The 27,161-nt window shown below is 36.9% G+C and overlaps 1 protein-coding gene across 2 annotated transcripts; it reads left to right on the forward strand.

The window, feature by feature from the left end:
* Positions 1-653: 653 nt before the first annotated feature.
* On the forward strand, positions 654-26,222 carry LOC306876876 (voltage-dependent L-type calcium channel subunit beta-4-like; the record flags this gene model as incomplete). 2 transcript variants are annotated; one of them, XM_079428317.1, is made up of 14 exons in its annotated part: positions 654-716; positions 2,978-3,061; positions 17,583-17,699; positions 17,865-17,987; positions 18,083-18,210; positions 19,874-19,950; positions 22,472-22,491; positions 22,652-22,732; positions 23,961-24,019; positions 24,109-24,218; positions 24,347-24,498; positions 24,604-24,699; positions 25,428-25,613; positions 25,959-26,222. In XM_079428317.1, the coding sequence occupies 14 exons, from the start codon at positions 654-656 to the stop codon at positions 26,220-26,222; spliced, it is 1,560 nt and encodes a 519-aa protein (XP_079284443.1). The 2 variants fall into 2 exon arrangements, with proteins under 2 accessions (XP_079284443.1, XP_079284444.1); XM_079428318.1 differs by having other exon boundaries at positions 654-704.
* Between the last annotated feature and the right edge of the window lie 939 nt (positions 26,223-27,161).

Raw genomic sequence — 27,161 nt, forward strand, 5'->3', positions numbered from 1 at the left:
ACAGCTGAGTATGATATAAACCCCCTGCAATTTAGCATTTCCTTATCAGCTCTTTGTAGATAACAGCATGCACCATTAAAAAAGACATGCTCTACAGTAATTCTCTTGTTTTTCATCTGATGAATCTATACCTGGGAGGCCACTGAGATACATTATTATTGTCATTATTAAAATGGGGTACGCATTACATTAGCATTAATTTATATTTACAGTATAATCTTTTAAATCTTGACTACCAGAACATGAGAATAATTATGAATTTAGTTGTATTACCTTCCCACAATATTTCATGTACTTATAAAACATATGAAGTAACTTAAAATTAGCATGCTTTTAGCTCAGTTTTTTTTTTTTGGGGGGGGGGGGGGGGGGTGATCTTGCCAAAGACACTGATTAATATCTGCATAATATCTGATGACCTCTGTCGAGCAGCTAGATACACTACAGTAGCTCGTGTTGCTGCTCTAGTGGTGACCGAGCTTCACTACAGCTGCACACCGCATCAGTCACCGAGAGCTCGGCGCGCACAAGCCTCTCTTCTGACCGCGGACACCGCAGCGAAACTGGAGCAAACAGTTCAGTATCCTCCTCCGCCGAGCCACTGGACCGGGACCGAAAGGCAGCCACCTCCGTGGACCGATGAACTCGCAGAAATGTCCCGGCACATCTACACCCGACACGGGATAGGCGACGGGGTTCAGAAGCCGATTTTTCAGGTAGGGACGCGGGAGAAGGTGATATGCGATGATGACTTGTGCACCAAATACACATAGTTCTGTTTGTCTTTATAGGATCCAACGACTTTATATTTATCCATAATACACATATTTCTTTCCAGTCTGCCAATAATGACAACATGCCCCCACTTAAAGGGTTTTTACTCACAGGAAATTACTAATTTGAATATTCATAATTCATGTTAAAAACCTGTCATATGTTGAAGCAGAGATGATCTGTAATACTGCATTGCAAACATTATCTTTGAATTTTGTACACTGCATAGATGTACTCTATGTACTACAGGTGTATGTGTGTGTGTGTGTGTAAATATATATAAATGTATATATGAAGAGTTTATTTGCAAAAACAGATAACAATGATTTTACAAATTTAAAAAAATCATGTTTTTTATTGTTATAATGTTTTTTGTGTGTTTTATTGTGTTAGTTAGCTGTTTTTTAAAGTTATTTTTAACCTAGTCAAAATAACCCAACTGCAGTTTGATTGAGATTAATTGGAAAGCACAATAAAAAAACATGATTTTTTAAAATGGGAAAAAACAGAGTTATCTGAACTCCTATAGATAACTCCTATTTATATATATATAAATATAAATTGCAAATCTGCACCAAACACTTGCATTGTTGTTATGTCATGTTTGTGTTGCTTATGATGGATGACTTGATGTTGTTACATTTATTGTTGGCACAGATGGAATTTTCATATACTACTGGAAGTGCATGAAGGAATGACATGATACATGTCCAAAAAAAAAAAAAGCTATTGACATAAATAGTCAAGAAACCATGGTAGTGGGGAAGTTGTGGCCTAATGGTTAGAGAGTCGGACTCGTAATCCAAAGATTGCGGGTTCGAGTCTCGGGCCGGCAGAGATTGTAGGTGGGGGGAGTGAATGTCCAGCGCTCTCTCCACCCTCAATACCACGACTGAGGTGCCCTTGAGCAAGGCACCGAACCCCCAACTGCTCCCCGGGCGCCGCAGCATAAATGGCTGCCCACTGCTCCGGGTGTGTGTTCACGGTGTGTGTGTGTTCACTGCTGTGTGTGTGCATGTTGGATGGGTTAAATGCAGAGCACGAATTCCGAGTATGGGTCACCATACTTGGCAGTAAAAATATTATAAAATTAAAAAATTAAAAAAATTAATTAATTAAAAATTAATTAAAATTAGTGTCAGTAAAATTTCTATGTTTTGTGTTTTAAACTTATGTATTATGTGGAATAATAGCTTAAAAGGACAGTACATCTGAAAATAAAAAATGGTCGTCATTTGCTCACCTTCATGATGTTCCAAACTCAAATGACTTTTTTTTTCTGTTAAAAAGATGTTAGGGACTGACAGCCTCAGTCACCAATCACTTTCACTGCATTTTTTAATATAGTGTAAGTAAATGGTGACTGAGTATGTCATTCTGTCACCTTCTTTTGTGTTCTACCTAAGCAAGAAAGTCCTATTGGTGGGTAAATGTCGAGAATATTTTCATTTTGGGGTGAACTCTCCTTTTACTCTACACAGGCTGATTATACAATTAAAAGGATCATTAAAACCGAATACAGAACATGCTAAAGATTAATGGATGCCAGTTTGATCTATTGGTCTTTAATTAGGCTGCTAAGTAATTCATGTTCTCATTGATTTCCCTGTAAAGCACGTATGACCTGACCCAGTTTTTAAGCATTGGTGCTTTCTCTGCAGCAGTTGGCCATAACATTTATGTTTCTTGCACAACAAACTACTGGAAACATCCATTCAGCTCAAACCGCTATATATTTTAACAGCATGATCTACTCAGAAGAGGTTCGATGTAGGACTGCATTGCGGCCAGCCTGTAGGGCAGTTTCACCTGCTCAACACATTGCATTGATGTCTATGTGGCTCTGCAGAGTTCAGCTTCCTTGTGGTGATGTGCTTTGACATCTATCTCAATAGACCGTTCTTATCTGTCAAGCTTTTAGTCACGTAACACCCAGGATAGGTCAAAGATCCTTATGTCTTCTGTATTTAGCTGTAGGTTTCATGCTGACGTACAAAACAGCGATGATTAATACAAGTGATTAATCGTTGAAATGCTTTGCCAGTTCATTTGATTCTGACAGTAAGTTCTATAGCTAACAGACCCCACTGAGACCCCTCTGACAGTGTTGTGGTGGGATACGTGGGTGTATGTGTTTGTATGAATGTGTCCCTGTTCTGCAGGTAGAAAAGAAATAGATTAATAGCTTGTTTTTTTGCCGCAGGTGACCAGAGGCACCTACTCACGGCGCAGTCGACTTAAAAGATCCGACGGCAGTACGACATCGACCAGCTTCATCCTCCGCCAGGTGAGAGAGGATGATGTAGATTATGGAAATATAATGTCTCCATTTAAATGGCTTGTCATATGACTCTCTGACGCACTCTCACACTTGCTTTTGTTTTGCAATGAATTGAACTCTTTTGTTCGAGACTTCGTTTTAGGCACACTTTCCATGTGCCTAATGTGCAAAACTGGGTTACGTAATACTTTTTATAGAAGCCAACGAGTTCGCATTTATTCATAATACACATATTTCTTCCAAATCTGCCAATGATGACAACTTGCTCCCACGTGGAGGGTTGTTACTCAGTGTAAATAACTCATTCAAATTTTTGCATAATAATTCATATGTTCAAAACGTGTCATATGTTGAATCGCATTATATGTGGTACTGTAGTTGACTTCAGCATCTTCCTATGCTATACCCTGTTTCCGCCACTTTTTTAATTCCGACTTTTAATCTCACAATGTGGACTTTTTCTCTATAATCAGGAAAATTTCAGGGGAAAAAAGTCAGAATTGTGAGAAATAAGTCAGAATTGTGCGATATAAACTCATAACTGCAAGGGAAAAAGTCAGAACTTTGAGATATAGTTTTTTCAACTGCTTACACATTTTCTAAACTTTGCCTCTTTTTTTCAAAACTTTACACACAAATCCAAGAATTGCACACACAAAATGCAAAATGGCTCGCATCTCTTGCAAAACACATCTAAAAAGCAAACATTTGCAAACACCTTTGCCATAATATCAATTCCTGTAAGATTATTTGTGTAACATAGAGTATTGTGTGCTGTGTTTTGCAAAAAGTGTTTTATGAAATTGAAAACTGAGTCAAAGGCCAAGAATTAGTGTATGGTTTTGCAGATTTGGTGTGTGGTTCTGGTGTTTGAGTGTCAGGTTTCAGAAATTGTTTGACAAGTAAACATTTTATGTGTAAGCAGTTGAAAAAAAAAAAACTGTAAAAAGTTGCAATTTCCTTTTTTGTCATGGCAGAAACAAGATTCCATCATAATATACTACAGTCCTTTAGAAATATAATTTGTGCAAGTTGTACAGTTCTCTCTCTCTCTCTCTCTCTCTCTCTCTCTCTCTCCGTTTAAATGTATATATATTCTGTGTGATTTTCAAAGAATTATACTCTTGTGCAGCTATTTGAACAGGTCATTTGGTTTCCAAGCAACAGACGAATCCTCGCTGTCATCAGATGAATATGAATTGCTCATGGCTACCTCTCCAACTGAACTTGTTTGACATTTAGTTGAATAGAGCTGGCATGGATCTTCATAATATCTCAAAACTTTTTTTTTTTTTTTGAGATTTTGAGTTTTGAAATCAAGCCTGTAAATAATCTTTCAGCACATGCAATATGAAATCATAGAGTCCATTTTCCTAATGGAAATATGGAAATATGATGTAATCCCTGTTGTTAGATGCATCTAGATATATATGAGTTTGCAGAGAAGAAAGTATCCCAGGGGAAACCAATGACCTTGTTGCCTGCAATGTGGCATTTTCTAGCTGTCCCTGAATCTACCCTTGTTCACATGTTTGAGGACTGTACAGTATCCCTGCAGATTGTGTGCAGCTGTAAGGCAAAAGCTTTGTGTATTAAATCATAATGTGGACAGGAATAAGCCTTCATTACTATACTGTAACCAAACAGAATTTACATTAATTTTGCAGTGAATTTACATGTCTTAAAATGTATCTATTTTACTGTATATGGTAGGAATCATTTTTAGAATTTCTCATATTTTTACAAATTTTTATTTAATGAACTGCTATCGTTAGTGCTGTAATGAGGAAATAGCTTTAACGTATTGGTATATTCAGTCACCTTCACGCAGCTCATGCTGCAGTCTATTTGCAAATGATTCTATAATCTAGGTCCCCAAAGAACCTTGGGAATTCAGCTTTTTGACTGACTTCCAGGACACTCTATTTCTGGCCATAGTGGTGGTTTCACAGCCAAGACCCTTCATTGAGGGCACTCTGCATTATAAAGTTTTCATATGTATATATTTTTAGATGAAATCATAACTATATTTAGAGTGGCCTTTTATTGTGGCCAGCCTAAGGCACACCTGTGCAATAATCATGTGAGGTGGATGGATTATCTCGGCAAAGGAGAAGTACTCACTAACACAGATTTAGACAGATTTGTGGACAATATTTGAGAGAAATAGGCCTTTTGTGTACATAGAAAAAGTCTTAGATCTTTGAGTTCAGCTCATGAAAAATGGGGGCAAAAACAAAAGTGTTGCGTTTATAATTTTGTTCAGTGTATATGCATTTCCAGATGTATATGAAAGATTATTATAGAGCATAGGGTGTTCCTGAGAGGAAACATCTTGCTTCTAAACCTGTATATGTCTTAGAGATCTGCTCAAATGAGGCGAGAAAATCCAGGGGTGGTAAAACCCTGCTGAGATCAAGGTTAAAGTCAAGACTGCAGGTAGTCATGTATATAAAAACTTACTTGAACTTGCCTTGATTTTATGACTGAAACAATCCTATTTTGATGTAGAGAGACTTCAAATGATTTATTAACCCAAGCTGTTGGAAGTTGTTGCTGTTTTTATAGTTATCAATAATAGCGCATTTAAAATTCCTGATCATTGGGAGCTTGTATAAATTATTAATCTCGCTGGTATAGGTCACATGGCTAAACTCTTTAGTAATTCATTTATTTCTTTGCTTCCCTGCTGTGTTTATTGACCATAGGCCCCAAAAACGCTCAAGAGCAGTGGGCAAGATTAGCATGACTGTTGATTTAATGATCAGATGTTGACAGATCAGATTTTAGAGATTTTCCTGGCTAAATTAAATAGTGGAATCAGGAAACAAGGTGCATAATCAACAATCACAAAAAAGCAAGTGTGTTCTTTGTAGAATTATTACAGCCATTCAAATGACAGTTAAGCATTAAAAGGAAACAAAAATGATTACAGGGTTAGTAAGTTTAGTAACAGGAATTTATTTTGTTTTATCTGCTCTTTCACTCTTGATAGCTGATCCACAGTAACTGATTGTTAGATGATTAGTAAGATGATTGTTAAATGTTAAAATATCAGTAGTGATCTGAAGGAGTAGGCTATTTCATTTAACTAATAAGTAATAAATAATTTAAGTATGCATGTACTTTTTACAAAACATAATCTATAATAGCAAGATTCTTTTATTGGTGGGTGTAAATATTTCATATCATGAACAGTATTCATTCTCTCAACATATTTATTTTTAATAATACATTACGTTTTGCATTATTATGTCATCATATGCTTCTCGGTGGATCCAGTTGAAACAGAGAAATGTGTTGATTGCTCTTGTTCTCTTTTGATGTCTGAACTCTTCATGAGTTTATTTGATTAAGAGTAGATTAAAGAGGTGAGTGTGTTGTAGTCCAGTAGAAAAACAGGCATGTAGATGTGCTTGGTGAACTACAGGGGGCGATGTGTGCCAGAGTTTTATCCTCGAGAGAGCTGTGGTTAATTAACAGCAACACCTTCAGTTCATTTCCATGTAATTACTTGAAAAGACCTGATTGGTCACGGTTTTCTTATTATTTCAGTAGCTGGAGTGATATCAAGGGAAATATGAACCAATAACAGAATTAGAAATGCAACACAACCTTAAAAAATTGCATGTTTAATGATACAAAAATCTCTATGGAAATATGTCTCAGATTGGGCTAATTTTATTTTGTTTGTCCAGGGGCATCATGCATTTTATTGGAGCAATGATGATTGAATTTTGAACAGTGATATTTAAAAGATGCACCGGTTCAGGTTTGGGGTAAAAAAGAGCTGTACATTTGTTATATCTGGTTAAAGCTGCAATTTACATGCTCTTATCAGTGACCCCAAGATGGGGTTGATGTTGCTTCTCCACATTCATGAGAATGTAATTACACAAAGCAGAGGTATTGATACACCCACTAAAGAACAGTCTGGTTCAATACTGTCATGTCAAGCTCTCATTTTATGTTTCATCATTCAGATCTGCCATAAACTGGTGGTTACAGAGATTTAGGGACCTGGGACATTTAGAAGATGGGCTTTTGTTGTTTGCTTTTTTTGTGTTATGCCATTGTGGTATACTGTGTGTGTGTGTGTATATATATATATATATATATATATATATATATATATATATATTTGCATTGCATAATACTGCTAAATTGTTTAGATCTTTTTATTTTTTATTTGTAAATAATGCTGAAAATGTTGCTGTGTAAAGATTCACTTTCAGGAACAGCAGTAATGCTTCTCAATTTAGCTTTTTAACTCAAATAGGCCTTAGGCCTACATTAGAAAATGGTTTGCGGTTTAGCTCCATTTATCATTGTTCTAGAATATGAATAATTAATATGGTTGCAATTGTTTGCACCTTTGAGTTGGGTCATATTTAATATTGTGTTGTGTTGTCAGGATGCATTTGTTCTTCTACTCAAAATGATCAGTTAGTTGATGTTTATATACCAATTTTGGAGGTTTGCGTTTGGCATTTTAAGGTATGGTTTTGTCTCAAATGTTGTCAGTAGTTTAAGACAGCAAGCATTTTCACACAGATGAAGCACATCATAATAATATCAATTTACATTTACATATTGAGCCGACACCTTTATCTAAAGTGACTTAGACTGCATTTAAGGTGCATGTTTTATCAGTTCTAACTTTCCCTGGAAATTTAACCCATGACCTTGGCGTTGCTAATGTCATGCTCTACTGTTTGAGTTTTTTTTATTTTACTATAATAGTGAGTAATAATAATAAATATTAATTTACATACAATATAATTAGTAATATAATATTTTACATTTTTCTTAAAAAAAATAATTCACTCAAGTAAATGAATTAAATTAAAAAAGGCATTTTTAAAAGCCATGCAAGCTGTTGCCAGTTTAATTTTGCAAACACATCATTCTTACAGTGTATGTGAACTAATGCATGAATTGTGAAATGAATGGTGGAGTCTATAAGTGAACATGGATGAAAGAAAGAGATGAAGAAAAAAAAGATGGTCAAAAATAGAAACGGCGAGAAGAAATTGCAGAAAACCCAGTGGTCAAGCAGTGGAATGCTGTCAGCACCCTGCAGACCCCTTCTCCTCCTCCTTTAACAGTCAACAGAAGAGAGCACTTGTCCTTTCTTACTGGAGCTCCTCTCAGCCAATCAGAAGATAGCCTTGCTGCTTTGTCATCAGCTTCTGATTGAGGAAGGCTCTGTTTTCCTGCTCTGTTTGTGGAAGCGTGATAAAATGCCAGGTCTCTCCAGCCTCTGGGGAGAGCCCCACTTCTCTATGATGTGATCGATCACACTTCATCCTCATTAATACAATACGCTGGCTTCAGGAGCGAAAGGGCCGTTTGCCATCTGCTTGATATTCCTCCTTCGGTGGTCTTATTGTTGGCAAGGGGATTGTAAGAGAGCCCTGTTAGACGCATTTGATCGTTAAGGTAATCCCTTGGGAATATCAGACCTCCATGTACGACAATTTGTACCTGCATGGATTTGAAGACTCAGAGGCGGTGAGTAAGGGTCTATGTGTGCATCTTCACACTCTTTTCAATGAATGCATGCTCACACAGATGCTCTGAGGATGGCTAGAGGAATTCAGCTTGTGGATGGTGCTACTGGTCCCAGTGAGTGTTTTGGGGGAGGGGATCCATATGTGTGTGTGCATGTGTATAGGTTTTGTTTTGCTGTCACCTCCACTCTTTCTCTAAACCTCGCTCTGCCTCTCAGATGCATCGTGGAAGAAGCAGTCGGGGGAGAGCATCAGTCAGCTGTTGTGGTAGCCTGTTATTCCGCATCATTGAGCTGTCGCTAATAATGTCACACTGCTTACTGTTTTAGTTCCTCTTAGCTTGCATGCATTGTTGTTTTTGTTGGATTTTCTGTGTGGCCTCAGCTACTCTCAAAAGGAATGCTTGCTTAAGTGCCACTTTGTTTCTGCTTGTAATGGATGGATCATTTAATTAGCATCATTTGATCAGATATAACGAGTCCCATGGAAGTAGCCATAATGTTCAGCATTGATGGCTGTTGTGGTTACAGCCAAGTCAAAGTCAGTCTCCTAATTCAGCCAGTCACAAGTTTCAACACTTGTGCAGCCTTATTTTTTTAACTTGAATCACAAAATATCCACATTCCACTCAGTGTTACCTTTGGCAAAAGTCATAGATGGAAAATGAATTGATATGACCTTATCAATTTTTGGCCGTATGGCTTTGCTTAACAGAAAAAATATTTTAAAGAATGCTGAGAACTAAACAACACTGGAGCCCATTGACTTTCACTGAGACAAATCTCAAAATATATTTTATGTTCCTCAGAAGATCCACCCAAAATTGAAAATTCTGTCATCATTTATGCACCCTTGTATTGTTCCGAACTTTCTTTTACGGAAGACGAGATGATATTTTGAAGATTGCTGGGAATCAAATGACATTGGAGACCACTGAGACAATTTTCAAAATATATTTTATGTTTCACAGAAGAACAGAGTTTTTGGAAGAACATGAACAGGAAAAACTCATTTTCAGGTGAACATCTCTCTCCCACATTTGCACTTTTCATAATAGGAAGTTGTCAGTTCAGACTTGTGAGTTGGTCTGAAAGAAGGCCTCTTATTTTCTCTGAATGTTGCTGTTATTTGTTAAACCTAAGATGTTTTGAGAAAAGGAAGTATTTTTTTCCATAAACCTTAACAATAAATCAATTGTGTGTATTCAAGGACCAACACCTGTTATGTTCATACATTTGTTTGTTTGGTTGTTTTTGTTCATCGTTATGGCATTTGTCATAATGGAATGCTTTAACCTCGGTGAAAACAGAAAGGTTAAATTTTTTATTTAAAATACTTTGTTACACTTAAATTATGATATTTTTTGACGAATATGTTGTGCATTTACTATTTACTGTAGGTCTGTCACCTTTAAACAAGCCACTGTCTGACTAACAGCCACACAAAACAATTGATCAGAAAATCTGAATTTGTCACATACCGTCATATATATTAATATAACATTCCATTCTAAATACCAAATGCATTTTGTTAGGCTTTCATTGGCTCTTGGAAGGAAATCATCATAATTTATCTCCGTTCACCTAACTGATAAAGCACTCTAACGTAGTTAAAGGACAATTTCGCAAGTTAGTTTTTATTAAAAGCCCATCTTGCCAGCGGTGAAGCAAATTTGTCTGCTTTCCATATGTAATAAATTATTTAGAAGTCCAAATTCCTATCTATCTATCTATCTATCTATCTATCTATCTATCTATCTATCTGTCTGTCTGTCTGTCTGTCTGTCTGTCTGTCTGTCTGTCTGTCAGTCTGTCAGTCTGTCAGTCTGTCTGTCTGTCTGTCTGTCTGTCTGTCTATCTGTCTGTCTGTCTGTCTGTCTGTCTGTCTGTCTAGCAAAGTATCTGTTCTCTGCTGTGAAATGCTGAGAGGCTGTTTAATTTGTGTGGAGGACAATTTAATACCCTGCAGCAAGTATTTTCTCTGGAATTATATGGTGCAGAAATATCATGGAAATTGAATGAAATAATTACAAAGTAGCTCAGATCTGGTGGCCTCTGATGATCTTAATATAGCCTTGTGGTCTAATTGTGTCTGCTTCTCTTTTCTCCTCTTCCCTTACAGCTTATGAATATTAAAGATAATGGAGGGTTCAAGCGGGTACCATTTCTTTTCGTGTAATTGTTTTGTGTATCCTGTTTTTTTATGTTTATGACACTGATGGTGTTCCATATTGTTAGTCTTATTGTGCGAACTATATCTGCACTGTTATATTTGGAATTGCTTTCTAATAAAAGCAACCGCATAAGTTTCAAACTACCAGTTCAAACATTATCTCATACTGCATTTAAAGCGGAAGTGATTGTTTTTGGTATAGTTTTAAGGTAAATGTTTTGATAAAATTAATGATTTAAACTAATTATTTTCAGTGAATTGTTAACTAAATTGGACTGAATTAGAGCAGTTAAAGCAATAGTTCACCCAAAAATGAAAATTAATTTGCTAACCCTCACGTTGTTCCAAACCTGTATGACTTTTATTCAGATTTTTTAGTTTTTTGATCTTCTTTTGTGTTAGACAGTAGAAGGAATTGCATATATTGCTATGACATGAGTAAATAATGAGTGAGTTTTAATTTTTGGGGTAAAATGTAATAACTCCCTCAATATCTAACCAATCTCAAAATTTTAAAATCTGGCTCTATAAATCTAGAACTAGTAATGTCTGCTTCTGCAAGTGCTGCTTTGAGGTTCACAACCAGTTCACAATTCAGACTGAGCAATTCACGAACATGCTGTTTTCAAGGGAACGGTTCAAGGACTCAATTCCAATTTTGGTTTGCAACTGATTTAAAGATCAGTTTAGTCAGATATTAGAAGTACTGTACCTTTCATGGCTTCCTATGTGACACAAAGCTTTCATCATCATCTCTTTTTATGGTTAAGTATTTGCTTTCATCAGATGTAGCCCTAAATGGTAGTGATCTCATGCTGTGTTGTGGAGAGATTTATCTGTAATTACTCACTGCTCTTGCCTGCATTGATCCTCAGCCCTCGTGATTCATCTGCATATCTGCTCACTGGAGGATGCTTTTTCACTGACCGATTTAACTGCTTTTGTTTTCAAAGAAATACAGGGCAAGGATCTACCAGCGTAGTGAACTTCGAGTGCCCCAAATGCTCTCAGACTCACTGGCATCATAGAAAAAAGTTCACGGCGTACAATCTCTGAAGATAAGCAGAACGTGTGGCTTGACAAACCCAAGCCCACACACTTGACATGGTTAGATAATGGTGTACGCACTGAGGCAGAGTAAATGAAAGCTGCATGTGGTTCAGCCATTGTGTGTGTGTGTGTGTTAACTTGTCTATACTGTCATTTAGGGACAAAGTTGTCCCCAGACATTAACTTAAATTGTCCTGAAAAACGAAAATTCTTAAGTAAATCCTTAAAAAGGATTCTTAAACACAGTAACTAAAATCTATTTTAATATATGAATAAACATGAATAAAAATATTTATATTGTGTGTGTGTGTGTGCATATACAGTAAGGAGTCATAACATGAAAAATGTTCTTATTGTGTTTTGTTATAATAAGAGAGTACTAAGTAAACATTAACTTGCAGAACTCAAAACTCTCCACAGTCCGAAGAGACAATCTATTAAAACCAAGATGCATAAATACTGGGAAAAAATGGTGATGGGATTTTCTCAGGAGAAGAAAAAAAATTATAATATAAAATGGCCGCTTTAAATAAATCTAAATGGGAAAATATTAATATTTAGATTTTTAAAATAAATACTTCAACACTTTTTTTATTTGCGGGCAGTTTTTACACACCAATTGCTCCTTCTGAAGTTGGAACTTGGAAGCACTGGTTAATAGATTTTGCTATGCGGTAATAAATAAACATCAGCTGGGTCATTTATAAAACTGTCTTGCTTCTAAGTAGGTTGTGATAGCCGAGGCACAGAAATAATTTCCACAGGCATTCATGCTAAACCAAGTGCTTGAGTAAGAAATTCTAATGTGTCTCCGAACATTCTCATATTAAGGTGTTTTTCATCTCCTCAAGCAAATGATTTTCATCTCCTCAAGCAAATGTATCCGAAAAAGCCTGTTTGAAAGAGATTCATTTCATTCTGATTTATCAAGTTTGAGATCAGCATACATTTTCAGCTTTATTTGCCTATATTTATTGTAATGGGAAGTAATGGCCAATGTTATTTTCGATTAGCAAATATGTGTTTAAAATTAAATTATTTTTATAAAAAAGTATTCAAATATTTTATATTTTCAAAATTAGTCATTTGTGCATGACTATATGTAAAAAGATGAACTGTTTAACATAATTGCTTGAAAATTAAATAGTTGACCTCAGGTTGAAGTGTGCTGGCAGACTGAGAAAGAGGAACTGTGCTATCATCTGCTGGGGAAATGTTCTCGTCCTGCACCCTGCCATCTCTCTCCATCCAACCATCGCTATCGCTGAGTCGGCAGCATAGAGGAAGCAAACCAGCTGGCCATGGGGTGTAATGTTTTCTAAAGTGAAGTGATTGCCCGACTGCAGATTCTGTAAACGCCCAAAACCATGCTGGTATCCAAATGGGACCCAAAACTGTTTGGATACCAACATTCAACATCCCCAAAAGAAACAAAGTCATGCAGGTTTAATGATATGAGGGAGAGTAAATGATGATGATTTTCCTTTAAAAGCCTTTTTGCTATATTAACTGCATGTTTATATAATAAGTAGCATTTTATTTGCAGTTAGCATTGTTTTTATTTAGATCAGACCTCGTGACCCACCAGCTGAGATCCACTGAACTTGATAACACAGCAACACATGCAAATGTTATGATGGGCCTTAATATATGAGTATTTGTTGACTCGTAAAAGTCATTGTGCATCTGCTCAGTTTAAAGATTCAAACTGTTTGTGTTGCAGTATTAAGCGAATAGTTTGATGGTCCAGTGGCCCTAATGCGTTGAGAATGAGAAGATGGAAGGAGCTGCGGTGAGGATGAATCACAGGGGCTTTGATGTCATCAAGAGCAGATGCAGCTCCTGTCACTTGACTCGCCTCAGTGCACATCGCCTTATGTAACATTGGTCACATGACTATCCTGGCCATGGAGGTCCATGATCTAGTGTGATGGCCAGTAGTGTGGGCATTGTGCTGGCCAGGGCTGTGAGCTTAAAAAACTGAAGCATCTAGAGCTGGTCAAATTTGGTCTTTTTAGCAGGGTTGCCAGCCTCCATTCACAGAAGTTGCTTCATCTTGAGTTGCCAAATACTTTAGAAAAAAAATGACACATCTTGTGCACCTGTCATAAACTTCCTTCATCTTCCACAGTGCTAGAGACATCTGTCTTGGCAAAAGTGAGTAATCGTGAACTTGCCGAAATGATGATATCATACAGTTGGCATAATGGATGTTTCAGTGTATACCTTTGCTTTGAGGAGATACCAGGAATAAAAATCATATTCTCTTTGATGAGGCATCTCTACTGGGATGCGTGTGTGTGTGTGTTTGTGTGTGTGTGTGTGTGTGTGTGTGTGTGTATTGGCATCTGAGATTCATCAAAATGCCGTATCTCTAGTCTTTGTTCTTTCTTCAGCCCTTTATCTTTGTTTGGGTCCCATGTTCAAGGTTCTTTGAATTTTTGCCAATATAACAGATTGCCTTTTTTAGAATCATCAAGCATCTTTAACACACACTTCTTAAAAGTTCTGAGTTTTGTGTGCTTAAGTGCATATTTATTGTGCTAGCAGCACAAAATAAAATTGGAATCTGTTCAGAGGTTTGGAATTGCAGTCTGTTCAACCTGTCTGCAGCCAGACAGGACAAGATCAGAGATGATATAAGGAAGAGGAGGCAGACCATTCTAAAAAATAAACGCCTTCATATGGTGGATGTTGGAAATTTCTTTTTTTTTTTAGTAAAAAGAAATCACCTATTGTGAGAGACTAATTTAGCTGCAGCATCTTTATATATATATATATATATATATATATATATATATATATATATATATATATATATATTTCAAATAAATGTTTGAACTTTCTATTTATCAAAGGATTCTGAAAAAAATCTATCACTGTTTATTATTTAAATATTAAGCAGCGCAACTGTTTTCAACATTAATAAGAAGCACCAAATCAGTCTATTAGAATGATTTTAATGGATAATGTGACACTGAGGAATGCTAAAAATTCAGCTTTGTATAATTTTCTTTTAATATATTAAAATAGAAAATAAATATTTTAAATTGTAATATTTAAATTATATAATGTGATTTTACAGTATTTGTAATCAAATAAATGCAGCCTTGGTGAGGATAAGAGACTTATTTTAAATAAAATAATAATAAATAATCCTACTGACCCCAAACTTTTCAAAGGTGCATAAGCATGATTTATTTGAGATATATTAATGAAATGTAATTTTAACAAAGAGTATTAAAGATTGTGGTTTTTCATCATGTCACAGCAACTAAATCCCTATAGTGACCATCCTTTTCCTCTTTTAATGTGCCTTGTTGATTCTGTGTCATTGTTTCTGATTCTGTCATAATTGCTCTTGACTGTACTATAGTTCTGTGTCTGTCAGATTGTACAGTTTTCTGTTTGTCCATATTCTTTTTTTGCTTTCGATTAGGTTTAATGCAGTAAAATCTCTCTGCAGATAGGTGGTTGAGAAATAGTGTGTATTTTACAGCTTATTTGATGGTAACAACATCAGACTGCTTTAGCCAACCCCAGCACAGAAAAGATAGACATGGGCATAATCTGTCAAATTGCATAACAGTATACTTTGATGATATTTTTCCTGACAGCTGGAAGACATTTTTTTGTAATATGTTGTAATATAATATGGCACAAATGATACCACCTTCATTATTATAGTAATTTATAAGGGATTTAAGTAAATTAGTTAAAATATTTGACTAAAACATAAAATACCATGTATACATGTATACATGATACGTGGATTGTACAAAGGATGCAATACATTTTTTAAAAGGTTTCTGAGTAAAATCAGATATCTTACCCAGATTTATGTTTTAAGCAAATGTGAAGCATGATCACAGACAGATTTTAAGGGTGATGACAGTCAATCGCTTATTTTTGAGGGATCTGAGATGAAGTAGAGGTTGTCCTTACCTCAGTGAATTTGTAAGCATTGTAAGTGTGTTAATGTGCTGTTATTAGAACATTTTAAATATATCCAAATTATTTTTTGTGAAAAGAAATTAACTTGCATATTCTGTAAATTTTGACATTCCTTTAATGGCATTTAACAGTAATTGCTGGTGTTGGAGTAAAAAAAAGGCTGTATCTAATTCTGGATGACTCAATTGCTGTGATAAAGAGAATACTGTTCTGATGGGACACAACTACAGGGTTAATGAACCTTCAAGGCTTTGAGCACAATCTTTTGATTAGTAGATCAAAGCACATGTTGATCTTGCATTCATTGCATCTCTTGCTCTCAATAAATGAGAAACATCTGAGAAGCATATGCTTAAGGTCTCAAAATGCTCTCCATTTAATCTCATTGCTGTCTAGGTGAAGAAATAGACATTTTAAAAAGATCTCTTTGGGGTGTCTTTTCTATGGGACTTTTGATCCTCTCTCTTTTTCATTCTCTGTAATACAGTTGAACAAGACATCCTTCTGACTCTGAGGCTGTCAGCTTCAGTCATTTTCTATTTGATCTGGTCCTCTTTCATTCAATGCTTCCATTAGCCTGTGCATCAACATCTGCACATGCATTTCTCAGTTTTGCAAACACTGTGAAGTCAGCATTAGACCTGTTTACTGCACTGTTACTGGACTGGGGTTCATTGCTAAGTGTCACATCTGCCTTGTCGCCTGTTTGTGATAATGCATGAAGTGTCTAAAAGTAATTTACCTCTGTACTCATAATTTCAAGTTCCTCAGAATGCAAGCTGGGATGTGTGCTTCTTCAATGCCTTAACATTTATGTTATGGTGGAATTTCTTGTATTTTACCCATCATTTATTGTTTTATATATATCCTTGTTCAAATAAAAATAGAGTAAAAACCGTAATACTGAAATAATACTACAATATAAAATTATAATTTCTATTTTAATATATTTTCAGATGTAATTCTTAACTGTAGTGGCAAAGCTGAAAGTCACATGATAATTCAGAAATCATTCTAATATGCAGATTTGCTGCTCAAGCAACATTTCTTATTATTTAGTTGTGTTGCTGTATATTTTTGTGGAAACTGTGAACATTTCAGTATTCTAAGATGAATGGAAAGTTCAAAATAATAACATTTATTTAGGATATAAATCTCTCGTGACATTCTAAATCTCTTCTACTGTCACTTTTGATCAATTGAATGTGTCTTTACTGAATAAAATTATTAATTCCTTAAAAAAAAAACTTACTGCCCCAAACTTTTGAAGAGTAGTGTATAATAATTATAGCAAAAAAAAAATTAAGAATCTGAAATTGTCTGTTTTTATTCAGCGATTGAAGAAATATAGCAGTGATACATAACAAAACATATTTTAATGTATACCCTTCATTTAAGTCCCAAGCCCATAAACCCATTCATGCTTACCACATTCTCCTTGATAAAGAATCATTTCACTATTACTGCTGCTTCTATTTTAAAGCTTTCTATGCTGTTAAGGTTTACATAATAAAAAAGAAATTACATGAAAGATTATTAAAACTAGCAACTTCTGCTTGATGCACTGCAATTAATAGTCATTAAAAACAAAACCTTTTAATGCAGTCTAAACCCATTCAGATAAAACAATAAAATGACTATGTGTGTAATACAAATGTGTGTCATTATGGTCAAGCAAGGGCAAAGTACAGGCTATTCCTCCCACATATCCTTTGTTTGGTGTAGCACACATCCACTCTAAATCATCTAGATACATTTTAGGATTCTTGAGGTTGTTTTATATAAGGTGCTTTGTGTAAATGGCTATAAATTGATAGGTATTCACAATGTGTGTGCAGGGTTCCGCCGATTCCTACACTAGCAGACCATCCGACTCAGATGTCTCTCTGGATGAGGAGCAGGGCGGCCGGCAGGAGAAAGAACAGCAGGCTACCGTTCAGCTGGAGAGGGCAAAGGTCAGACTGTCTTAACCAGAGCTACCTGTACTGTACCTATGCCATTTTCTTTATTTTAAAATAGCAAATTGTAGAAACTATTTTAGAGGCATTTGATTTCTATTATCAGGTTGCTCAAGTACACTGATATACTAGTCATCAGTATGTGCTTTAAATCTGTCTCAGGCCAAAGCTGTGGCCTTTGCTGTTAGGACAAACGTCAGCTACTGTGGTGCCCTGGATGAGGACGTTCCTGTCGCTGGCACTGCCATTTCCTTTGATGCTAAAGACTTCCTTCACATCAAGGAGGTGAAGAGGGCATTTATTTAATGAGAGCCTGTCTAGCTGTATCCATTTATAATGGACTTTAAACTAATTCCTTTGTCCTCTGTGTATTTCCACAGAAGTACAACAATGACTGGTGGATTGGGCGACTGGTGAAGGAAGGTTGTGATATCGGTTTCATCCCCAGTCCCTTAAAACTAGAGAACATTCGCTTACAGCAGGACCAAAAAAGGGGCCGCTTCCATGGGTAAGACTGACTTACAGGAGAATATGTATGTATGAGTAATGAGTGTTATGTTGAACCTTGAACAGTTTTGAAGGCTAAATACACAAAGAGCCAAATCTGTCTTCCATTGTATTACTCACAAGCCATTTGTGGTAAATTATAAAAAAATGAGTAGCATTATCATCAAAGAAGTATATAATGAAAGTTAATGAAAAATACGGTAGATTTCCACTGTGCAAATTTCAAAAGCCAAATTTCAGGATGATTATAAATGCCTTTGTACCTCGTTGTTCATTGCAGCATCGTTCTATTTAGAACACAGGATGGGTGATTATTCATGGGACAACTCATTTTGGCGCAGTGTCCTTTCATATACTGAGCATGATCGGTCATAGTTGTAGGTGTTTATTGAAAGAAATGACACATAAACCATTTGAATGAGATGCTATATTCTCTCAACAGCACTGATCAGCAGTTTTGAGTCACGCAGTAGTCATACCTCACCACTATCGCAGATAAAATGTTCGAATTTGAAGGACAAAGGCATTTGTACTTTACTGCTGTTCTTTCCTTAACAAAGGAAAAATGTAGTATGTCTAAAATAGTGATCCAGATAGACCCTTAAAGATGTTTACATATTACATCCCTAGTGAAAAATAAATATGCTAAAATGTATTTGAAATACATTTATTTCATGCTAAGTACATTTACATATTTACGTATTTAATAAAAATACCCTGCAACTGTACTTTTAGTATACTAAACGGATTACGTCTGCTAAATTGGAACAACAAATTTTGTACTTAATGCACTTATAGTATATTTGATTGTGCTGAAGTGGAACTATTGCATCAGGTACACTTTAAATATCTTGCATTTAAAGACCAATATTATTCAAAGATCATACAATCCTCATCGAAAGTGACATTAAAACACATTTTAGGTTTAATATTAAGAAATGTGCATTGTGCACAAATAGTACTCCAAATAAAGTTTTATAACTTTTATATGAGTAAGTCTCGAGTGATACATCGGTAAATGTGTTAATATATTTGAACTATACTTAGTATGAAATAAATCAATTCCAAATATATTACTTTTTACTTGGGTTACCTTAAACACAATATAAAGATGAATAAAATTTGACTTTAGAGCATATTCTAGCTTCTAACATCTTTGTCTTAACGCAGACTGTCCAAATGTTTACACAAAATTACATTAAAGGGGTCATCGGATGCCCATTTTCCACAAGTTGATATGATTCTTTAGGGTCTTAATGAAAAGTCTATAACATACTTTGGTTAAAATTTCTCAGTGGTAGTGTAAAACAACACCCTTTTTATCCTGTCAAAAACAGCTCTTTTCAGAGCAAGCTATTTTCTTGGATGCCGCTTTAAATGCAGATGAGCTCTCCTCACCCCGCCCCACTTTTCCAAGTAAACTTTAGCCGCATTCATCGTGAAACTTACTAACTAGCACGTTATTAGGAAAGGCGATTTGCAATTTGCGATCTGCCACAATGTTTCATGCAAAGTTAATTTAAAAATAAGAAGTACTACATATTTATTTCTTAGAATATAACTGGATTCCAATTAGACATGCAATGTGATGAGCTCTTTTTTTTACTATTTAATTAACAGTCCTTAACTACCACCATTCCCTATTCTTTATTCTGCCCCTATAGGAAGTCCAGTGGGAACTCTTCTTCCAGTCTGGGTGAAATGGTGTCAGGCACCTTCAAGCCCAACCCTGCTTCTGCAGGTCAGCTTTAGTGAAGGGTTCCTGTTCACTTCAGATTTACAGGCTGGTTTTAAATGTCCAGAAATTACAGAATGAATTGATATTTTCCAATAGCAACCAGGGGAGACATGTCTGTTTTTTTATGCTGTCCAAATTGACACTTCACATCTTGTTAATGCCCCTTAATACAAAACGAATATCAAAATAAATATAGCTGAGAAACACAACCTGTAGAGAGGCTGTGTTGCCCAGTGAAATTCCGAATCAGAATCAGAATGAGCTTTATTGGCCAGGTATGTTTACACATACGAGGAATTTGTTATAGTGACAGAAGCTCTACAGTGCAACAGCAAGGCAGCAATAGGACAGGACACAGATAATAAAAGAATAATATACAAATATACATATATAGGCAATGTACAAAACAGCAAAAACACAATATATAATATAGACAATTATGTGTGTACAGGTCTGATATGTGCAAATTTGAAATGAAAAAAATAAGTATATGTGGTGAATAAATAATATATAATAGAGTTGTGTGTTCCACATTTAGTGTCAAGTGTTAATGAGATGGATTGCTTGAGGGAAGAAACTGTTCCTGTGACTTGTCGTTCTGGTGCACAGAGCTCTGTAGCGTCGACCAGATGGTAACACTTCAAAGAGGGAGCGTGCTGGGTGTGAGGGGTCCAGAGTGATTTTACCAGCCCTTTTGCTCTCTCTGGATAAGTACAGTTCTTGGAGACTGGGGAGGGTTGTACCAATGATTCGCTCAGCAGTCCAGACTACCCTCCATAGTCTTCTGAGGTCAGATTTGGTAGCTGAGCTGAACCAGACAGTTATAGAAGTGCAGAGGATGGATTCAATGATGGTGGAGTAGAACTGTTTCAGCAGCTCCGGTGGCAGGTTGAACTTCCTCAGCTGGCGCAGAAAGTACAACCTCTGCTGGGCCTTTTTCACAATGGACTCAATGTGATTGTCCCACTTCAGGTCCTGAGAAATTGTGGTGCCCAGGAATCTGAATGACTCCACTGCAGTCACAGTGCTGTTGATGGTGAGTGGGGGGAGAGCAGGGGGGTTTCTCCTGAAGTCCACGATCATCTTCACTGTTTTGAGCGTGTTAAGCTCCAGGTTGTTAAGACTGCACCAGACAGCCAGCTCCTTAACCTCCTGTCTGTAAGCACACTCATCACTGTCCTGGATGAGGCCGATCAGTGTGGTGTCATCTGCAAACTTAAGGAGCTTGACAGAGGGGTCTTTAGATGTGCAGTCGTTGGTGTAGTAGAGAGAGAAGAGCAGTGGGGAGAGAACACAGCCTTGAGGATCTCCAGTGCTGAAGGAGCGGGTGCTGGATGAGAATTTTCCCAGCCTCACTAGCTGCTGCCTGTCTGTCAGGAAGGTGGTGATCCAATGACAGACGGAGGTGGGGACGGACAGCTGTGTCAGTTTATTCTGAAGGGTGTCTGGGATGATGGTGTTAAAAGCGGAGCTGAAGTCTACGAACAGGATCCTCACATAAGTCCCTGGTCTTTCCAGATTCTGTAGGGTGAAGTGCAGTCCCATGTTGACTGCATCATCCACAGACCTGTTTGCTCTGTAGGCAAACTGCAGGGGTCCAGTGGAGGCCTTCAGATAAGCCAAAACCAGTCTTTCATATGATTTCATGGCCACAGACGTTAGAGCCACAGGTCTGTAGTCATTAAGTCCAGTAATTTTGGGTTTCTTTGGGACGGGGATAATGGTGGAGCGTTTGAAGCATGAGGGGACTTCGCACAGCTCCAGTGATCTGTTGAAGATCTGTGTGAAGATGGGGGCCAGCTAGGGTGACCAGATGAGATTGGTTGAAATTCGGGACGGGGGTGGGGGGTGGGGGGGGTGGGGGGTGGGGGGTAATGAATAATGAATAATAAAGATAATGAATTTCAAACGAAAGTGACTGAACCAATCATGTTTTTATTAATATAAGTAGCCTACATATACATATAATTTTATATAATATAGAAGTAACGTTAGGCTATTTTTATACTTCAAACTGAAGTTAATGAACCAAAAAAAAGAAAACAAGATGCTGCAGCCAATGAGCAGCCGGCGGGGGCTGGTTGCCAGGCTGCAGGATGACTCAACCTCGCTCCACGGACAGTTTTTTATGTTTTATCAGACAATAACTATTTAAGATTTTGCTTCAGTATAATTTTCGGGACAATTAGAGCGGGATTCGGGACAGCAGCTTAGATTTCGGGACTGTCCCGAATTTTTCGGGACGTCTGGTCACCCTAGGGCCAGCTGATCAGCACAGATTTTTAGGCAGGCTGGTGTCACACCGTCTGGGCCTGGTGATTTCCTTCTTTTGTTCTTTCTGAAGACCTGGCGCACGTCATCTTACAATTTAGTGTAACATTAAAAACCATACAGGAAGAATGCTAGGCACTGAAAATGTTAAATAAAAATGTATTTTATTTTAGTTAGAATTTTAAGTAGAGAAAAGATTCATCAGATTTTGTTTTAATCTACTTTTTAAAATTCATCTTTTCAATCATCACAGGTAAACAGAAACATAAAGTGGTGAGTGAGCTTTATTTCATTGGTCAATTCTATTAATTCTATAAAATACTATACTATTGTAGTAAACTTCTGTTTCAAACTATTGCAGTGTTCATGCAGTAGTCAGTATGGGGTTATTGTAGTGCAAATAAACGGCATATTGTTTCACATCAAATTGCAGGCCGAGCACATTCCTCCATATGATGTGGTCCCTTCCATGAGGCCGGTGGTCTTAGTTGGCCCATCACTTAAGGGATATGAGGTAGGCCTCCCCCAATCCCTATGGTGTGTGCGTGTATATTTAGACATGGTAACCAGGGCATCACTTCTTAAGCAGCGAGCGAGAGGGGATGTCGGTTTGTCACTGAATAGCAGTCATCATCTCCAAGCAGAGTTGCCAAGGCAACAAACTTCTGAGTACAACATGTCAGTCTCAAAAATGTAGCTTGGTTTGAAATTAGAAACAGAGGGGGAAAAAAAACATAACCACCATCCCTGAAATCAGCGTGACAAGTGTGTTAGTATGCACCATATGAATATTAGACTAGATCTCTTGGAGCATATATCATGATTTATCTGTGAAAGATAAACGGCTGTGTTTGATCATTTAAGCTCATTGTGAATATATGTCATGTGCTCCTTTACAAACATTATTTAAAATAATAATTCACCCAAGTGAATTTGTTTCATCATCGGACTTAGAGAAATTCAGCATTATATCACTTGTTTACCAATGGGTGCCGTCAGAATGAGAGTATACACAGCTGCTAAAAGCATCATAATAATCCACAAGCAAATCCACACAACTCCAGTCCATCCATTAATGTCTCATAAAGTGACAATCTATATGTTTGTAATAGACGTTTTTAATTTTAAAGCATTGCTTATGACTAAAATATGAGTCCTCTTGGTTACTAACTATTGCTTTCTCCTGTGAAAAGTAGCCTTGTCTGAGTCAGGAGAGCGATATGCACAGATCAAGCTCTGTTTGCAAGCGAAAACAGTCCAAAACAGTTCTAAACAAATATATCTGTAGATTTTGATGTGAGAGGACAACAGGAGTAAGCATTATGGACTCATTATGGACTCATATTTTGTGCGCCTTGATTAATGCAGGTTTTCGGTTCACAAAACTGGACTGGAATCATGTGGATTATTTGTGATGTTATTGTGATGTTTTTATCTGCTGTTTGGACTCTCATTCTGACGGCACCCATTCACTGCAAAGGATCCATTGATGAGCAAGTGATGTAATGCAATTTTTTTCCAAATCTGTTCTGATGAAGAAATAAACTCATCTACATCTTGGATGATATGGAATGAGAACATTTTCAGCAAATTTTCATTTTCACTTTTTGTCATTTCCTGGCTAGACGCTGTTGAAGTAAATTAGATATTTTCCTCAGTTTTTCCAATGAATCTTTCAAATAAAAATATATTTTTTGCTCATAATTGTGTTTACTCTCCTGTCGTCATGGGTTTGAACACAGGTGACAGATATGATGCAGAAAGCGCTCTTTGACTTCCTGAAACACAGGTTTGAAGGCAGGTGAGGGACAGCTTTTAATGCATTTTTGATTTTGAATACCTTTCCTGTCCATGTGTTCATGATTTCAGTACATTTATTTCCTATTTCAGGATATCAATCACAAGAGTAACCGCAGACATCTCTTTGGCCAAGAGATCTGTGCTGAATAACCCTAGTAAGAGAGCCATTATTGAGAGATCCAACACCAGATCCAACCTGGGTATGTCAGCTCATCTTTATATGCCATTGAGCATTTCTAACTGAATGCTAGTTAATTAATGTTAGACATGTTTACTGCTTCTAAGTCAGCATGTTGACATCTTGCTGAATGTTTTCTCTTTCTGGCAGCGGAGGTTCAGAGTGAGATCGAGCGAATTTTTGAATTGGCCAGATCCCTTCAGCTGGTTGTGCTGGATGCCGACACGATCAACCATCCAGCCCAGCTCATCAAGACTTCTTTAGCTCCCATTATTATCCATGTCAAAGTGTGTTCTCCCAAGGTAAAATGGTTGCATTTATTTCTTAAAGACTTTAAAGAAATTGAACAAGTATTAACAATATCTGTTAGTTGAATTATGTACCTGTAAGCATTTGTGTGCTTACAGGTATTGCAACGGCTGATCAAATCACGGGGGAAGTCTCAGAGCAAGCATTTAAATGTACAGCTGGTGGCAGCAGACAAACTAGCTCAGTGTCCTCCAGTGAGTATCCAGAATAGCATAACATAGTCTGATTATTCTCTTATAAAGTGTTTGCAGTCCATTTTACTGTCAAGTTTCTGACACACACTACCGCTCAACAGTTTGGGGTCAGTAAGATGTTTTTGAAAGAAGTCTCTTATGTTCACCAAGGCTGCATTTATTTGAATAAAAATACTGTAAAAGCAATATTCTGAAATATTATTACATATTTAAAAAACGGTTTTCTATTTGAAAATAGTTTAAAATGTCATTTATTTCTGTGATGGCAAAGCTGAATTTTCAGCAGTCATTACTCCAGTCTTCAGTGTCATATGATATTACAGAAATCATTCTAATATGCTGATTCACTGATAATGAAACTTTTCTTATTATAGATGTTGAAAACATTTTTGTTGCTTTGTCAGGATTCTTTGATGAATAGAAAGTTCAAATTATCAGCATTTATTTAAAATTGAAATTTTTTGTGACATTATAAAGGTCTTTATTGTCGCTTATGATCAATTTAATGCGTCCTTGCTGAATGAATGTATTCATTCAAAAAACAAACAAAAAGACTCCAGACTTTTGAACAGTAGTGTATCACAGTAACACAGGATATTCAGTAAGACAAAATGTAATTTTTATTCATTTGGATTGGGTTGTGAAAAGTTGGCATAATGGAATACATTAAAAATAAAGGATGTGACATATAAAACACTGACTACATTGCTGTTCCTACCCTGTTCCAGGAAATGTTTGATGTAATTTTGGATGAGAACCAGCTCGAGGATGCATGTGAACATCTGTCCGAGTTTCTGGAGGCCTACTGGCGTGCAACTCACACTTCCCTCAGCACTCCTCTGAACCCTCTGCTGGGCCGCAACCTGGGCTCCACTGTGCTCTCACTGTACCCCACAGCCACCTCTGGACTACTGGTGAGTGGAGACATGGGACTCCGTTTTAAATATTCCAACATATGCTGATTAGAATGTGTTGAAAGTCCTTGATAAGCTCCTCCCCCTTGGTTAATGTTGCCATTGCAAGCTTTATAGAATGTACCATAGGAATGAACTGGAAATTTCAGTGATTTCTGCAGATTTGCATGAAATTTCAGAAACAAAAAATGAAAGTAAATTGAAATATTATGTTTATGTGTACGGGAATTAAGTTTATCTCATTTTTTCTACAGAAATTATTAACTTGCTGTGTTGAAAGTAATTGTTTTTATTTTGAATTGTAATATATTGGTTCCGCTGCTAATATCCATTAACTTTCAACAGAGCCAAAGAAATAAAAACAGCAATCACATCAGTGACAACTCTCCAATGGAACAGCGCAGCTTGATGACGTCTGATGAGAACTACCACAACAACGAGCGGCAAAAGAAGAGTCATAACCGCCTGTCCTCCAGCTCCCAGCAAAGTCGAGACCATTACCCTCTGGTAGAGGAGGACTACCATGATCCCTATCAAGATGCGTACAAACATCACCGCAACCAGGGCTCCCCTGGGGGCTACAGTAACGACTCGCGGCACAGACTCTGAACATCCAAACCACTACAGCCAGAGCTATGAGATAAATCTCATGTAATTGTGTAAACCCTTTCTGAAAATGCAGAGCATTGCATTCACTCCAACAGAGGTCCCCATATAAGGGCCATCTTAACTACAAGCAAAATCAGAGCACCCGGTCCGTCTATGTAAGGCAGTTGTTTGCAGCCCTTGCGCATCTCTTGTCAGGAAGTTGGAGGTGCTGATTTGATCAGCAATGGTTGAGATAAGTTGCTCTTCTGGAGGAGTGACAACTATAGTACCATCTGGTCCATCCAGTTTCTCCTAGTAGAGGCCTACGTTTAATTGCTAACCAAAGCCCTGCACTGTCTATATTTGCAGGACGTTTTGTGGTGGCATGCTAATTTTCACCCTGAACTAGTGCCGGCATGCAGAAATGCTCAACAGTGCCAAGACCCAATCAGCACAGAGCCTTTTTGCACGATTTCAGTAGCCAATTATGGAAGTGTCATGCGTTCACCGTTCTGTTTCTTCCTGTCTTAGAATTTATGTTAGATTGTCTCTTATTTTGCCCAAACAACCGCAGGTACGAAGCAGGAATGCTTCATAGGTGCCAAAATCTAAGAGGTTTCTTTTCCCACAGTCTGTTTTCATAATGATCTCTGCAGACAGTGTCAACAGACACTTTTTTTCTGAGCAAAATACAAAAGATAGCAACATATTATCATTTTTTACGTACACCATAATGCCTATAGTTCACTCGGCGCTTTGCCCAGGCCTACAAGTGGGATGTTGCTGCAAAATATTACGCCGGAGAACCAGTATCAGGTAGATTTGATCATTTTAAACTACTCCATTACTTGGTAGTAATAGTAAATAAACTAATCTCATGAAACCTTATAAGATTTACAGATTATATTTCACCCAAAAATCATATAAATATAAACAATATAAATACAATGAAGCCTGTTT

This window comes from Barbus barbus (assembly GCF_936440315.1).
Source record: "Barbus barbus genome assembly, chromosome: 11".
Taxonomy (NCBI): Eukaryota; Metazoa; Chordata; class Actinopteri; order Cypriniformes; family Cyprinidae; genus Barbus; species Barbus barbus.